Raw genomic sequence first — 15,619 nt, 5'->3', positions numbered from 1 at the left:
TTTTGCGAGTTCTGCTGTGGAGTCTTTAAACCCCTGTGCTCCGGTCTGTGTGTGCAGCAGAGAATACATTCAGACACACAGAGGTAGGAGTGGTTGAGTGTCTTGACAGGTTGTGTGGAAAATCACTGAGTTGGCCTCGAGTCCCCTCCTCCACAGACACAGACGAGGCTAATGCATCCCAACACTCTCTGATCAAGATGCATGTTTTTGTTGTTGTGAGTTCATCAATTTGCTGCAGTTTGTATTTACAAAAGCCTGCCTCTTAATGTCAAACTGAGCAGAAGATCAATCCTTGGCTCTTAGTGAGTGAATCTCTCATCTCTCACATAAAAAGTCTCCAGGCAAAATCAGTTCATTATTACAGTCTTTCAAATGACCAAATTATTGCAAACTTCTTCTAAAGTCATCCATCACATCCTCACTTCACATTCTTAAGCGTCCATCCAACCAAACACCGGTCTGTGCTCATAAATTCACTTTATAAATATGTCAGGGTTAAAATACTTCCTGCTGTTCTCAAGGTATTTACAGACTTCTTAGACGCTCTTCAAACCGTCTGGAAATACATTCGATTGAATTTCTTTTCAGGTTGTCGGAAACAACAAGTCTGTTTCAGTATCGTTAGGCATGAGATCAGTGTTAGCCGATTCACTTTTTCAAAGGAAATATCGAAATAATGAAAAACATTTTTTAAGATACTTTTTGGGGCCTTAAGAGAGACAGGAAGAGCTGGGAGAGTGGGGGGGGGGGGGGGGGGCTCCAGATATCAGACGGTGCATCCACAACATGAGGACTGTCGAATAAAAAGATGAGTAAAAAAAAAAAATATGAAAATGTTAATGATCCTGAAATCCACTCTGAAGTCTCAGACATCGTTCTCTTCATGTGTTTAAAAAGGAAATCATTTATTGGATATTTCTGCCCTACCGATAAGTTATCATTCATTTTGGTAAAAAAAAAAGACAGTAACTACCTTTTTAAAAAGAATAATTCATTATAAAAACCTAAAAATGTCATCTCATACTAATAGAAGCAGATCATACAGTGACGTCCTATCCAGCAGCCATATTCGTTTAAGAGATCCTGGAGATACCTTGAGATCAGTTGGAAGTGTCATAAACCAACATTAGGAGTGTTTTTCTTTGTTGCTGTTTGTAAAGTAGAACCTGCGGTCAGTGCCTCCGTCTCGGTGAACTTCTCCTGTGTGAGGCGTTCAATGGCTCCGCTTTCTGGCTACAGCGTCGATGATCCTCCTTCGATCTGTTCCCGTCCCGTATCCGACCGAATCAAAAAACTTTGTCTGAGCAATTTCACGCCTAAGCGTCTCTTTATCTGCTGGTTATTGCCGAATTCCTGCAAGATTATTCCTGACCCCCCCCCCCCCCCCCCCGTGAAAAAAAACGTTTCTCAGAAAAAAAAAAAGATCACAAAGCAGTCTGATTGGCTCCTCTCCTCGGTGAGTGCTCTGTGGGGTCCTAGGCACGTTTCCATTTGATGACTATAGAAAGTTTTTGTGTTCGTGGTTGCTGACGTGTGATGAAGGCAGAGAGGGAAAGTGTCCAAACTGCTCGTCTTCACTTTAGAAAAAAAAAGAAACAAGAGAGGAAACCAGCGAGTCTCTGTCTTTTTCAATGTCCTCTCATTTCACATACGAACCCCAGACTCCCCATTTGCAATAAAACAGATTCATTCAGCTACACTTGAACCAGCGACCAGCCCCCCTTCGCCCCGCCCCGCCACGTCCCCCCCCCCCCCCCCCCCTGCAGCCCAACGCTCAGTCTCATCTTTGGCCGTGGAGAGCCGACACGACGGGGGGCTGCTGGGCGCCGCTGGGCTGAGAGACGGGCGGCCACATGGGAGTCTGTTGCATGTGATGGTGGTGGTAGTGGTGATGGTGCATGTGGTGGCCCGTGGGCGACGACGGCGGCAGCCACGCGGGCTGGTGGCTGGGCGGCGAGGAGGCCCAGAAGGAGCCGAAACCTGACGTGGAGGAGGCAGCCGGGGGCGAGCCGGCCATCGAGACCTGGGAGGGCCCGCTGGAGCTGCAGTCCGACGCCCGCAGCTTGGAGAACATGGTGATGGCGTCCGGGAAGTTCGGCGGCGTGGCGGGAGTGTTTCTGGGAGTACACATCTGAGGAAGAAAGAGAGAGAAGTTAACAGCAAGTACCACTTTATGGTTTTCCTACACTCTACGAGATAAATAAGTCAAAACTTGAAGGAAACCGGGAAATTACCATTTTGTCAAACACAAAAGAAAACAGGTAATATAGTGTATGGATGCATGTCCACTTTGGGCTTCCATAGATAATGGTATCACAGTATACTGAATTGTAACCATTGAACCATGATGCCAGATTTTAGCCAATTAAAGCTCGAGCTGCTGTAGAGTCTGTACAACTGATACAGAATTCAAAAGAGAAGGAAATTCAAAGAAGAAGAAATGTGACCTGTGAGACATTTTCTGTACAAACTCAACATTCAGAAAGTTATTGGACTCTGAATCAGTTTCTGCAAAGAGCTGGACATATTAAACGAATGAAAAGAGGGGGATATGCAAATTAAAATGATTTACAAACACAACTATGAGCGCCGAGAGTTCATGTGTAGGCCAAACGATTGCCTCAGGGTGTGTAGGGTGTGTGTGTGTGTGTGTGTGTGTATCAATCAAACCAGTGTGTGTAAACATAAACAGAACTGAGGCAGAGCTCAGGACTTTTCCTTCTTTATTTATCCGGTTGAGTGTAAATCAAGAACTGAACTGAACTCGTCTCTGCTCCTTCTTCACTCTTCCAGGACTGGTTGAGAAATCCTGTGACGTGACCAGGTATCACATTTCAAAACACGCCGAGTATCAACTTAAACATGTCTGCAAAATCAAGTCTCCGAAAGAGTCAAATATCTGGGGCGCCCATGGGCTAGCGGTTAGGTCTTGCCACATACACGGGGGGCGATCGTCCTCAAAGCCTGAGGCACGGGCTCCTTTCCTGCAGCATGTCATTCTATATCCACTGTCCATAAAAGCCCCCAAAATAAATCTAAATAATAAAAACATGGGAGGGTCAAATATCTAAGTTTGGGGTGTAACAGCTCAGGTTTGTTTACTGATTATCGGCTCAGATGTCTCCTCTGTTAAATCAGGAAACTTTATGTAACTGAAGGTTTGTGACATCAAACTATTGAGGAGCAGGATTCATTTGTTAACATGGAGAAGGTTCAAAACAGTGTGGCCTTGATCAGACTGAGGAGCTGTGACACACTGCTAAATGCCAAAAGTCTTCAGTGAGAACATCAATTAAAGACACACACACACACACGCACACACGCACACACACACGCACACACAGATCAGGTGGCAGGCAGAAATAGAGGATGGTTGGGAAGGGGTTGGGTGGGGTGCCCTCTCAGCTGTGCAACAGGAGGTTTGCTATATTTACACCAAACACATTCAGACATTTGCACAAACACACACACAAACAAACACACACACACACACACACACACACACACACACACACACACACACACACACACACACACACACACACACACACACACACACACACACACACACACACACACACACACACACACACACACACACACACACACACACACACACACACACACACACACACACACACACACACACACACACACACACACACACACACACACACACACACACACACACACACACACACACACACACACACACACACACACACACACACACACACACACACACACACACACACACACACACACACACACACACACACACACACACACACACACACACACACACACAGGTGTCACCAGTTTCTGTTCACACCAAAACAACTACTTCAGACCCACTAGTCGACCTTCTGCACTTCGTGTTCGCTCATAGAGCTTCAACTATCGACAGTTATTCATCATCAATTCATCTCTCACAATGGTTTGTTGTTTGGTTTGTGAAAAGTGGACTGAAAAATGTCTAAAGCAGTTTCCTGAAGTCCAAGATGGAGTCTTAGGAATAACATGGATGTCTGTTTGGACCAGAGTGAGGTCTTGTTTTATAATTTCACATTCAAAATGAAGTTTTAATAAAAAGTTATGTTTGATCACTCTGTTCAATGTTGCAGTAGATGATTAAATATTAAAGACATCACATTTAGCTATGAGTCCGTTTCTGTCTCTGCCGTTCTTCAAGGTTTTACATAATAACTGCTTTTGCAACATGTCCCTCCTGAGTCCTCAATAAACCCCAAAAAGCTTTTTTTTAACTACATCTGCGCCACGCTAAGAGACAAGAACTGCTTTTGATTATTTAGTGCAGTAAACGCATCTCTATTAATTCAGCCGTCCTGATTCTGTTCATACTGTGATTGTCTGTTTGTGATTCTTTGTAATAAGTTTGATTTGAAATAAAAAAATGTTTTCTTATTGAATGAATATAAAGGGATACATTATGAAGTGTTTCTGCAGAAAAACAAAAAGAAGAGGGAATATGTTTGAATCTTTTGTGATTATAAAACAGCAACTAAGGCAAACTCTCATACCGGATGTGACTGACACCGTTTGTGAAATTATTACAACTTTACCGACATGCCGTCTGCTACATGAACACGTGACTCATGGAGGATTCGAGTGAACAGAGACGTTTATGTCTCAGAGCTTGCTCGGCTCCTCGGGGAGCGCCGGTGTTCTGGCTGGATCTCTGTGTGCCTTACAAACAATAACACCTCTCATGAGCGTTTGTCAGGCCACGGGGAGAGAACGACGTGTACCAAACACACACACACACACAATAAAACACATGACCCTCACGCATCAACTCCCAACATGCCACAGAACCGGTTCTCCACTTGAGTCACAATGTTGTCAGAGTCTGGATCACCCCAAGAACTAGTCGCACTTCATTCAGGCGTCATCCTCGGTTTCTGTTTATTTGTAGTGTTTATCTCTTCATTTTATCTTTTCATCTTTGTTTGTGTTAAAGCTACAGGCCGTTCACAAGAAGTCGACCTGAGTTTATCGGCTCAATCTTGTTCCTAAAATCGTGGTGAATAATCTGAAAATAATGGTGTCAGGGCGCAGTTACCTTTTCAAGTTTCTACCAAGGTGACCTGCAGACAGACTTTTCTGGTTGTATGAAATAAACACCCAAATGATGTTTTTCACATTGTTCTGATATTAAACAAATATAAATACGGCCATCTATTGTTGTCCCAACTAGTGTGCTACAATTTGACTCACCTTGTCACTACTTCATGACTCCTTGTGGGGGCTGTTTATGACATGAATTAACGTAATGTGAAGGGAAGTTTTAGACTATTTGAAATTATTTATGCGAAATTTGACTCTTTTCTGTGTGTTTACCTTTAGACTAGTCAGTTAGTCTCAATTTAACATGGGAATTAGTCGCCTAGGAACAGCCCTAACAGCCAAAATACCTAAATTAAGGTTTTAAAATGACCAGTAAATAATGTCACCGTGACAACATCCACTCCTTGATCAGCGTCTATGATTTCACCACAACAAACCAGACTCAACTCTCTTCAGTCTTTTCTCAAACAGTTCATTCCTGGTGCAGTTTAATACAAACTTCTCTGGGTGAGTTTTTTTTTTTCCCAGACCCCTCCTCTCTGTCTTTGTGGCAGAGCAGAAAGCAGTGACTAACTTGTTCTGAGTGTTTAATTGAGAGCTTTTTATTGCTGCTACACTCACTTCCTTCTCCTCCATGCTGTCCCAACATGGCTCCATGAAGACCCCTGGAGCCATGTTGGGACAGTTCAAGGAGGAGGAGGGGGGGGGGGGGGGGGATGGAAGGGCTCTTGTGTGTGGTTGCTCCCCTCCCTCTTTCAGACATGCACTCTTCAACACACACACACACTGTGAGGCCTTGAAGGGAATGATGTCACCGCGCTGCACCCAAAATAATAACAAAGCCTAGCCACCGTCTCTCTCTCTCTCTCTCTCTTCTCTCTCTCTCACACACACTCCCCTTGCTTCTTTCAAGCTCCAACAAGCTTCGCGCAGAAACACAGAGAGGCCTTTTTTTCTTTACCCACACAAGAGCAGCCCGAGGAGGTCACGCTGGCTAAAAACCACTGGCTATGTCGACATGCGGCTGCTGCGTGACCAGGATGGGACAGATCCCAGGATGCAGCGTGGTTGGTTAAGAGTTTTCAGACACGCACAGTTAAAAAACAGGATTGCATAAGCAGCAACGAGCCAAGGACACAGACAGCTCTCTGTGTGTGTGTGTGTGTGTGAACGATGACACAAGTCTGCACAGCAACAGAACAATTATTCTTTCAGTTTTCTGAAGTGAATCCTCCTCATGAGTCTGTAATTATTGTCTTACAGGGTTGCAATTAGATATTTAACGGCGATCATGTCAGCACACGCCCTGCTATAGCAGATGGACACTTAAAAATAAGTGAAGTCAGAGGAGGACATGCTCGCCGTGTGTGAAGAGTTTCCAGTGATCATAAAGTCGGAGTGGAGATTGCCGGGTAAATCACCACATGATACGATAAGATACGCAGCCCACAACAACGATCATTTCTGATACTGAAGACTATAAAAGGCCCCTAAAACATTTCACCTTCTATCACACTTCACCCTGCAATCTCTGACGTTATCCTGTTGTCTTCTTCTTTACTTGTTATCCTGCTCTCAACTTACTTCCTTTTTGGGCCGTTAAGACTCCTTTTACATTTCCCTCCTTCACTTCGTAAGCTCCACCGTGAGGCATGGCGCTGTGACGCAGTGAGTCACATTGGCAGCGCTCTGTTGAGGGCGCTGTGTCTAGGTGGTTTCCGACCTCCGACCACCTCAGCGGCAAGGAAGTGTGGACAACAGGAACGCGAGGAGAAATCCTTCCTACATATCATCATCATCATCCCGTATGCTCTTTTGTAAAGCGTCTCGAGAAAATGCTCGCTATGAATTGGCTCTGTACAAAATGATTGATTGATAACAGACAGAAAGAAGTTGTGGGTGGTTCATGGGGTGTGGGAATACAGAGCGTTCGACAAAACAGAAAACTCGACGGGCTTTCGAGCATCTGTATCTGTTTTTCTTTCCTCGTGCAGAAATAGCTGAACTTGCTGATATTCCTGGTGGTGCATGAATCCCAGCTGTGTGTCTGAAACTCAGCGTTCAGCCCAGTAGGTCAGTGGGTGCATGCACCCCTCCGCCCAGCTCAAGGGATTCAGTCTGTCAGCCTCCACTCAGCCACACATGTCTTAAGTCTAATACTTTTTTTTTTCTTTTTTAGAGGAACCAAATGCACTTACTTGGTGGTGGTGACTGGGGATGTTGGCCTCCTGGAAGAAGGAGCTTAAGGCCGTCTGCAGACAGAGAGAGAGATTGTGTTTAATCATGTGATTTATTTAGATTTAAAAACACAAGTCAAATTTTTCCTCCGTCTGCCTTTGACCACAGAGAGGAGGAGCTGACCCATCCCCCCCACCCAACTTTATGGTCGGGCCGCAGGTCAGCCAACACAACTGGTCATGTGAGCTGGGGGGGTTTCAAACTATTATCTCCACACTGGGATCTAAAACAGAGTCCCTTGACCACCAAGAGGCATTTTCAAATCAGCTCTGAGATAACTGACACACTCATTTGCGGATTATTTCAAGCACACATCAGTGTTTTGTTGCTTTTTTCAAATTTGAAGGACGCCATTTTCATAGAGCCCGACCGATGATAGCATATCAAGTGACTATCTGTATCATCTAATTTTGTCTCCGATATGGGCCAATATTACTTGACTCACCAGTCAAATAGCATTTCATTTGAATAATATTGTATTCAACTAGCAGTTCTCTTTCACCATTAGAGGGCGCTCTATAGATTACAAAAAGCATTATCGACTTTAAGTGTCCAGTGTTGATGCACGTACATGTGAAGTTACTTTCCAGTTGAGTGACCATCTTGTCTTCATTAAAAATATTTTCCACAAGTGTTTGATGTCTGTATTTAAGGGATCAACGCAATACATGTGTAGATCTTTTTCTAAAGGTCAAAGATCAATCAGATATATTCTCTTCCCAATGTCGGTATCGGCCCCCAGAATCACCCATCGGTCGGTCCTACAGGTTTCTTCCATACAGATTGAGTTTAAGCACTTTGATCAATTTGGAGGTAAATAATCAGCTTGTTATTAATATATCAATTTTTTTCTTTTAAATCGTTATTTTCTTTGGTTTATACCACTAAAAGGCAAATGGACATGTTCATGTATTTTCTAGTCACCAAATATTCTTAGAAAACTGTGACATAAATAGTCGTCCTTAGCACCCTGACAGCTCCGAGTCTCTCTCGCAGGAGATTTAAAATAGCTGACTGACTGAGGAGGAACCGAGCGGCTGTAAAAATGTAAACAGCGTGGCGTGGCTGCCTCGCTGCACAAACAAGGAAATGAGTGGGCTTCTTGTTTGAGTTCCTCTTTGTTGTGAACACAGCCAAGGACGGGGGAACAAAAAAAAAAAAACACACACCCTGTGACCTCTGAGAGACGGAAAACAAAAGGCCGATAACCAACGCAGCCAAAACAAAACGTTCTCTGAATGTGACTGTAGAGTGATTCATGTGCATCACGGAAAACACTGAGCGTCGTCATGTCTCGGACTAATAAAAAGGTGCTGGCACAAAACCAGTTTGAAGCCATTAAATCAGCTTCATTTTTCACCTTCACTTTCCAGCCAGAATAACATCCACACAGGGTTATGACACTCACTCTGGCTCAGCGTGTGTCATTGTGTCTGTTCAGTTCAGACTCTCAGAACTCTGCAGACCCTCACCTTCAGAGTAAAGTGTTCAGTACACAAAGATTTAAGCTCAAACTTTCACTGTGTGGATGAATATTTGCATTGACTTGTTATCGTCCTTTGATAGATTTGATCTCAGTGTTTTGTTTGAACACCTGCATTCAAGCTACTTACTATACTAGCCCACAAGTGGCCAAAGATGTCGTTACCCCTAATTTCCACATACTCCGTGCAACGCTGCGGTCCGTCAGCTCCGCGCACCACACCGCCGTTCTCTGCCTCTCTGGCCAATGAGCGCCGTGGTCCGTCTCAGGAGCACGCCAGCAGCGCGGGTTTTCTCTTAATTCTCACGTTATCTTGTAGTTCTCCGGACCGCGGTGCGCACACAGAGTATGTGGAAATTAGTGGTCAGCGTTTACAATCGTGTGTTTCCAGGGCTCACGCCACCAAAACACACAAGTTGGAGACGAGAGAGACGATATTCTTCCTACTAAAAGTGAGCAGGCCCTGTTTTAGTTGGAGCGTATACATGAGTTTGACCATAATTCATTTCAATCCAACTACAACAGAAACACATTTAACATTCACACACTAAAACTACTTAGACACTGAGACCAGCAATCCCCACGTCGGTTGGCTTCATGAACCAAAGTAGTGAACAGGCCTACAAAACTAAACTGAATAGCTGCATTGATTAACTTCTTCCTGCTGCTGCGGCTCGAAAAACAAACGACACTTTGAGCCGTCTGGAGAAAATGATTCTCTAGCACAATAACAAGATACAGCTAAGATGTGTCCTGCTTCCTAATCCAGACAAAGATGTCACCCATCCTTGCTCAATTTCTCAAAATATTTGAAACGTTCTGAGATAAAGCAGTAAAGAGTAAATATGTGGCTTGTTTCTACTTAGTGATCAAGTATGGTTATTTGGACATCAGTGAAAGCTCAGCAGAGCAGCGTGAAGTGAACAAGCTCGTAATGTTTTTTACAGCAGGACAGAAAGTATCAGATAAGAGTGTGAGCTTGTTTTACTGCTCAGCGAAACCTTCGTTTCCTCCCCCCTCAGAGGAGGCCTCTTAATGCCAACACTTCAATGAATGTGTGGTTCCCCCCCCCCCCCCCCCCCCTCCACAGGCCCCTCCCTCCCACCCACCCACCCCCCCCCCCTCCCCCCACGCTCTGGTTGTTTGACAACAGCAGCAGTAGTGCAGGAATGTGGGGCGTACAACGTGACACACATATCAAAGTGAGAAAGTGCTGCCGAGCTGCCGTTGTTACCTCCTCACTCCTTTGTCTCGTCTCAGTCGAGTTTTCAGAAGCCGGTCTGCTGAACGTCACTCACTGATGTCACAGTGTCACTAAACATTTCCCGGTGCTGTGAACACAGACTCTAACAGTACGTGTTTTTACAAGGGATGGTTCATTTCCTCTCAAGTTACGAAACAACTCAGAGACAAAACAATGCAGCGTAGAGAAGACGTCTTTCTGTAGTTATTCATAAATGAATGAAGTGTTTTAACTCACCACGTTGTACATTAAGTGCAAGAGCTGCAAAGAGTAAACTATGTAGATTTAAGGAACTTAAACGGATGTAAAAATGAATTTCGCATAACAGAACCATTTGGTTATATTTCTGATTAGTCGAGTACTTTAGACATGTTTTTTTTAATATTAGTTTGTCAAGTAATCGAACGTGAAGTTTGATATATTCTTGTTACAGTTAGAATCACAGGAAAGAGTATTAGGGCCACGTTAAAGAAAAAAAAAGAAAGATTTCGGGATTAAAGTCTTACATTCACAAGAAAAGTTGTTAATTTACAATATTAAATTCCTTGAAAAAATGTAACCTGACTTGTTATATAATAATCACGCACGCACACGCACACACACACACACACACACACACACACACACACACACACAGTTAAAGTTAGTTGGCCAACAAAGTTGACAGCAGGGTAAGAAGAAGAAGACACCGAGGTCGATGTCAGAGAGCAAAAATAAAGAGGAAGTTGAGAGATGAGGCATGGTAAGTGTGGTAAAACACTTTCATTCTGTCATCTTTAAAAGGGGAACTTTGTATTCTCTAATCAGATATTCTACTGTAATGTATCTATTTATTATTGTAGAATCACTGGGCCATTGTTGCATATTATATTTTATTGTCCTGCTAATCTCTACCCCCGTTTAGATACAGTACAGTTTCTTTTGTCCTCAGCCGACAAAGCAGATTTCTGACTGACACTAAAAACCAACAGCGTCCTGTCATCACTTTTCAAACCCTGTGATAACAAAACAAAAAGTGAAATTAATTCTGAAGTCTTCCTAGAATGGGGTGACAGGCCTCTGGGTAACTGCTGAGCTGAGTTCAGGAGACGCCTTTGGCCTCGGCTCGCAGCCGGAGCCAGAGAGCTGAGAGAAATCAGGCCACTGCTGTCCGACTGAAATGAACAACAGGCTGTTTACTATGTTCTCACTCACAAAGAGGGGAGACAAAACACAACCAGCCCTATTCTCCTTAACCACAGACACACACAGACACATCAGAGCTGATATTATTAGCCAATCACAGTACACTTAAGTCCATTGAGAGAATATCACTAAAGACGTTTTTTTCCTGTTTTTCCCACGATATGCTTTCATACATCCTTTATTTGTCTAAAACACAGCATCCTGTTTTATTCTTCTGGTTTCTGTAGTATTTGGGTGTGGTGAAAATTAACTTTGGGGAAGTTGTCGCAATATGAAAACTGCAAGCCATAAATAAAATCTAGAAAGCGAGGTTGAACTTGTTTTCTCTTCCAAAAAAAAAAAAAAAAGGATCTGTGGTTATGGGTCGGTAGGGATTAATCTCATGGTCTATGTCTTGGACAAAAACACAGACTGGATGTTTCCAATCATTAAAACATTTCAGCAACAGTTATTTTCCATGAAAAGGGGCTGCAGTTAAGTTATTATCAGTCTCAATACCGACACATGTTTCTGGTTATTATCTGAAATAATTGTTTGGTTTTGTTTTGCGTCAAAAATTAAGTCATTAAGAAAAGTGCTAAATGTACACAGTTGAGAGGATTTAAGCAAAGGCTGTTTCGCCTGAAATATCTATAACAGAAGTTTTCTTTCCAATAAACACCTTTTTCAATCAATGATGTTATCTATGCCTCTGCAGAACCCTGCCTATTGGTAAAATCCAGTCATATCAAACTGGTTTTAATAATATGACTCAAATGACTTCTAACATTCATATCTAACAGTCATTACATTTCTCAATTCTGACTGTCAGTGGCACAAACAAGCACGTATAGTGGACGTACTTTGAGAAGGCCAATTTGTGCAACTGGATTATTTATCAGTTATGTCAGCCTGTTTCACCGCTGCTGGCTGATTAAATTAACTGGAAACTCTTGTACTTATTTGTCATGCTTAGACCCCAAACTATGTACGAATAGGGCCAGGATTTACAACACTCTAATGACCTTTCAAGTAGCTAAAAGTCCATTAACCAAAGTCCTTTTTATCACCAGCAGCATTTGAATTCAAATGTCTGAGCTTTTCCTCTTTGTTGTCTTTGAAGGCTGAACAAAAAAAAAAATAGTCCAACACTTCAGAGTCAATCAAGCAGCTCAAACATTGACAACCGCCTGAGAGGGGTTCAGCCAAGTCTTCTCCCCCCCCCCCCCCCCCCCCCCCCCCCCCAAACACACACACCCGATGAACCACCTGGCCAGGCTGCGGCCCGACACTGACACAGCCCCAACAGATTGGTCACTAAAAGCAGATGGAGGAGTGGTCTGAGCAGCAGAACCATCTGGAGGCGACAAGTTCTTCAGGTGTCAGTCAGCTGTTCCCCAGGCTTTATATACGTTACAAACACGCTGATGCTGGAGGAAGGGAGCCATTTTGTATTAAGAATATTCTCCTCTTACATCAACCAGTCAGGCGGCAATAGAAAGTCCAGACTTGCCCTTTATGTTTTACTGAAGTTTTGTTCAAACCTGCAACCATTTTCTTGATTTCAAGGGGGATTGCTGTAGCTGTGTTAAACCTGGGCAAAATATTTGGAATTTCTCTTGGAAGACAGCTGGAGTCAGTGGATACTAAACCTGATGTTATGGCTTCAATGTTTAATCTTTCAGAGCAAATACATTCACTAAGACTGGACTTGTTTTACCATTTGGAGGCTCAGATTGTTATTCTTGTGTCTGAGAATGTTTCACAAGAGGATCCCGACAGAAACAGAACTCAGATGTTAAACATAGCAAGATGATTTTTTTTTTCTTCTTGATAAACGGTGTCTGCTTCACTCTCTTCAAATCAGCCAGACTTCACTGACAAAAACAGTCATTTGACCTCAGAGAACATAGTTACTCATTGTATGCTTCCTTAATCAGTGTCTTGTTTTACCGTGTGTTCTTAAACGTTGTGTTGGCTTCAAACTAGGGCTGGGAAATATATCGAGTTATTAAGATATGTCGATATATTTTCAAACAAGATGTAGGGTAAGACGACATCGTTAATATCGATATAGTTTAAGTTGCATTAAAATAACGTTACAGAGGTGCCAGGTCACTTTTTTTTCTCATCTCACTGATGATGACTGACTGCTCCTCCTCTCTCTCTCTCTCTTTTATTGTATTTAAGGAACATTTTTTATTTTATAATATTACTTTTTAAATTCACAAACAGGTAGTTTATTTTTCCATGTGTTTTCACTGTTAATAAAATACATATCGATACATATCGAGTATCGCCATTCAGCTAAACAATATCGAGATATGAGTTTTGGTCCGTATCGCCCAGCCCTACTTCAAACTAAACATTTACCAGTAAAATATCTTGTGTATTTGTGAAGACTGAAACCCACTTGTAATGGCACTGAACTGGTTAGGGGCAAAAACAAGCACTTTTGATGGTGTTAGGGCTAATTTAGTATCCATTACAGCTGTTTGTACTGTTATTAGTAATACATGTATCAAATAATACAAATTTCCCTGCAATGATAAATCTAAGAACAGTTTAATTTCTCCATAATAAGGAATACAAATGTTGAGTTTGTCAGACCAACTCTACAAAGCCGAAGACCCGGAGAACATTTCTATTTACTCATCATTTCAGCTTTATTGCACAAGAAGCCCCTGCATATAAAGATCAGCTAAAATTAGATTTTCATCTTGAGCAGAACAGGATCAATGTCACACCATTTAGCTCTGAGAACAGGGAGATTGGCCTCTTTTTCTCCTCATGTAAAATCCCCCCCCCCCCCCCCCCAAAAAAAATAAATTAATTAATAACACAGTAAGATTTTTTTTTTTCTCCCCACTGTTTGACTGATCCAGTCTCCTCTCATGCAGGAAATGTGATTAAGGGATTAGTGAAAACCCGTCTAGCAGGGAGGGTTCATTTTTATCACCTTGTGTGTTGAGCCAAACAAACAAGCCAAACCCAGTAGTTTATAATCTGTGAGTAATCTCTGTTATGAGCGGATGAGAACATGTTATCTGACCATCTCTCCACATCACACCATAAAGTTAAGATTATTTTCTATGACTTGCTATTAAACCCTAAAAACAATGTCCAGTTTTGATGCTCTATAAAGGCTGGGTTAGCCTTATCAGCGGCGGGGCTAACAACAACTAGCTCGGTAATGACACAGTGGATTCCTGTTGGGAATGTAAACAAAAACGGCCATTGACTGGAGTACCACGTCCTCAGTGCTGCTAGCCTAGCTGCTGTTAGCTATCGGGAGCGCATGGTAGCGAGGCAGTACTTACCCCCCCCCACCAAAAAAAAAATAGCCAGAGGGAGGTCACAGATATATATGTAAGCACTGTTTAAACACAGCTTTAAGAGTTAAGAACAAGAAGAACAGTGAATTCATGGTCCAGCGTTGACACTCACCTCAAACTGCCAGTGGGCCGCTTGAAGGAGCTGCTTCGCCTGATCGGCGGCGCAGCCTGCCGTCAAAACAAACTGGTTGATCATGACTTGATGTCTGAGTTCGTCCATATTCACAGACATTTCCACTTTCTACAAACGTTTCTTTTAAAGTCGTAGATAAAATAGAGTTTATTAAACACCTCGGAACCTTCACACCCCGTCCTGCCTGCCTGCCTGCCTGCCTGCCTGTCTGTCTCCCACCACCGAGTCTCGGTCCGCAGCCTCCAACAGCAACAACAATATTTTCATGTCACCACCAACAACAAAGAGATCGGCGCTCCTGATTGGAGGCTTCGGGGCCAAGATAGTACTACAGAGGCGCTGATTGGCTGTCGCGGAGACGCGTTTAAATTCACTGGTGCGCTTGGTTTGCGGCACAAAGACACTCCCGATGGGTGGAGTCGAGCGAAACAACAATGACTTGATAACCTCTCCACCCTCTGTGGTTATGCTGAAGATTTGTACACGAGCGTTTGTAGATGTCCGTTACACAAACGTGAGGCGTTTGATTGGACGGCTCGTCTGGACCCAGAGAGCCAATTAGCTGCTCTGTTTGGCATGTAAATGAACGAAACATACATAATAAATACTTTACCGGGAGGTAGAGTTACGACAGCCACTAGTGTTTCCGCCTCACTGTTTCTTATCCATAGACTGTAAATATTATTGTATTTTCACCTTTTATGGATGACAAGTAAGATAAGATAAGATAATCCTTTATTTATCCCACAACGGGGAAATTTACATTGTTACAGCAGCAAAGAGCAAACATTGCAAACAAAAAGTGAACAAAGTACAATTTAAATAAAAAATAAAAAATAGAAATGTACAAAAAAAATAGATAGATACCACAATATAGATTTAAAAAAAATAGATCTGCTGAGCTGCAGTTTTGACAAAATGTAGTCAGAATATTC

The 15,619-nt window shown here is 42.9% G+C and overlaps 1 protein-coding gene across 1 annotated transcript; it reads right to left on the bottom strand.

Annotated features, from left to right (window-relative positions):
* Positions 1-1,391: 1,391 nt before the first annotated feature.
* On the bottom strand, positions 1,392-15,005 carry ubald2 (UBA-like domain containing 2). Its single transcript, XM_061065772.1, has 3 exons — positions 14,664-15,005; positions 7,287-7,340; positions 1,392-2,131 (listed from the first exon to the last, which is right to left on the bottom strand). Exons 1-3 carry the CDS (start codon positions 14,781-14,783, stop codon positions 1,781-1,783), a joined length of 525 nt encoding a protein of 174 aa, XP_060921755.1. The 5' UTR covers positions 14,784-15,005; the 3' UTR covers positions 1,392-1,780.
* Between the last annotated feature and the right edge of the window lie 614 nt (positions 15,006-15,619).

The sequence above is a fragment of the Labrus mixtus genome, chromosome 20 (assembly GCF_963584025.1).
Source record: "Labrus mixtus chromosome 20, fLabMix1.1, whole genome shotgun sequence".
In the NCBI taxonomy this organism is placed as follows: Eukaryota; Metazoa; Chordata; class Actinopteri; order Labriformes; family Labridae; genus Labrus; species Labrus mixtus.
This window is presented reverse-complemented; position numbering and strand designations above follow the sequence as displayed.

Coding starts and splice junctions, on each gene's coding strand:
- ubald2 (XM_061065772.1), bottom strand. CDS start 14,783: ATGTCTGTGAATATGGACGAACTCAGACATCAAGTCATGATCAACCAG. Junction 7,341..14,663: donor CGGCCCACTGGCAGTTTGAG/GTGAGTGTCAAC, acceptor CTCTGTCTGCAG/ACGGCCTTAAGCTCCTTCTT. Junction 2,132..7,286: donor TCCCCAGTCACCACCACCAA/GTAAGTGCATTT, acceptor TTTCTTCCTCAG/ATGTGTACTCCCAGAAACAC.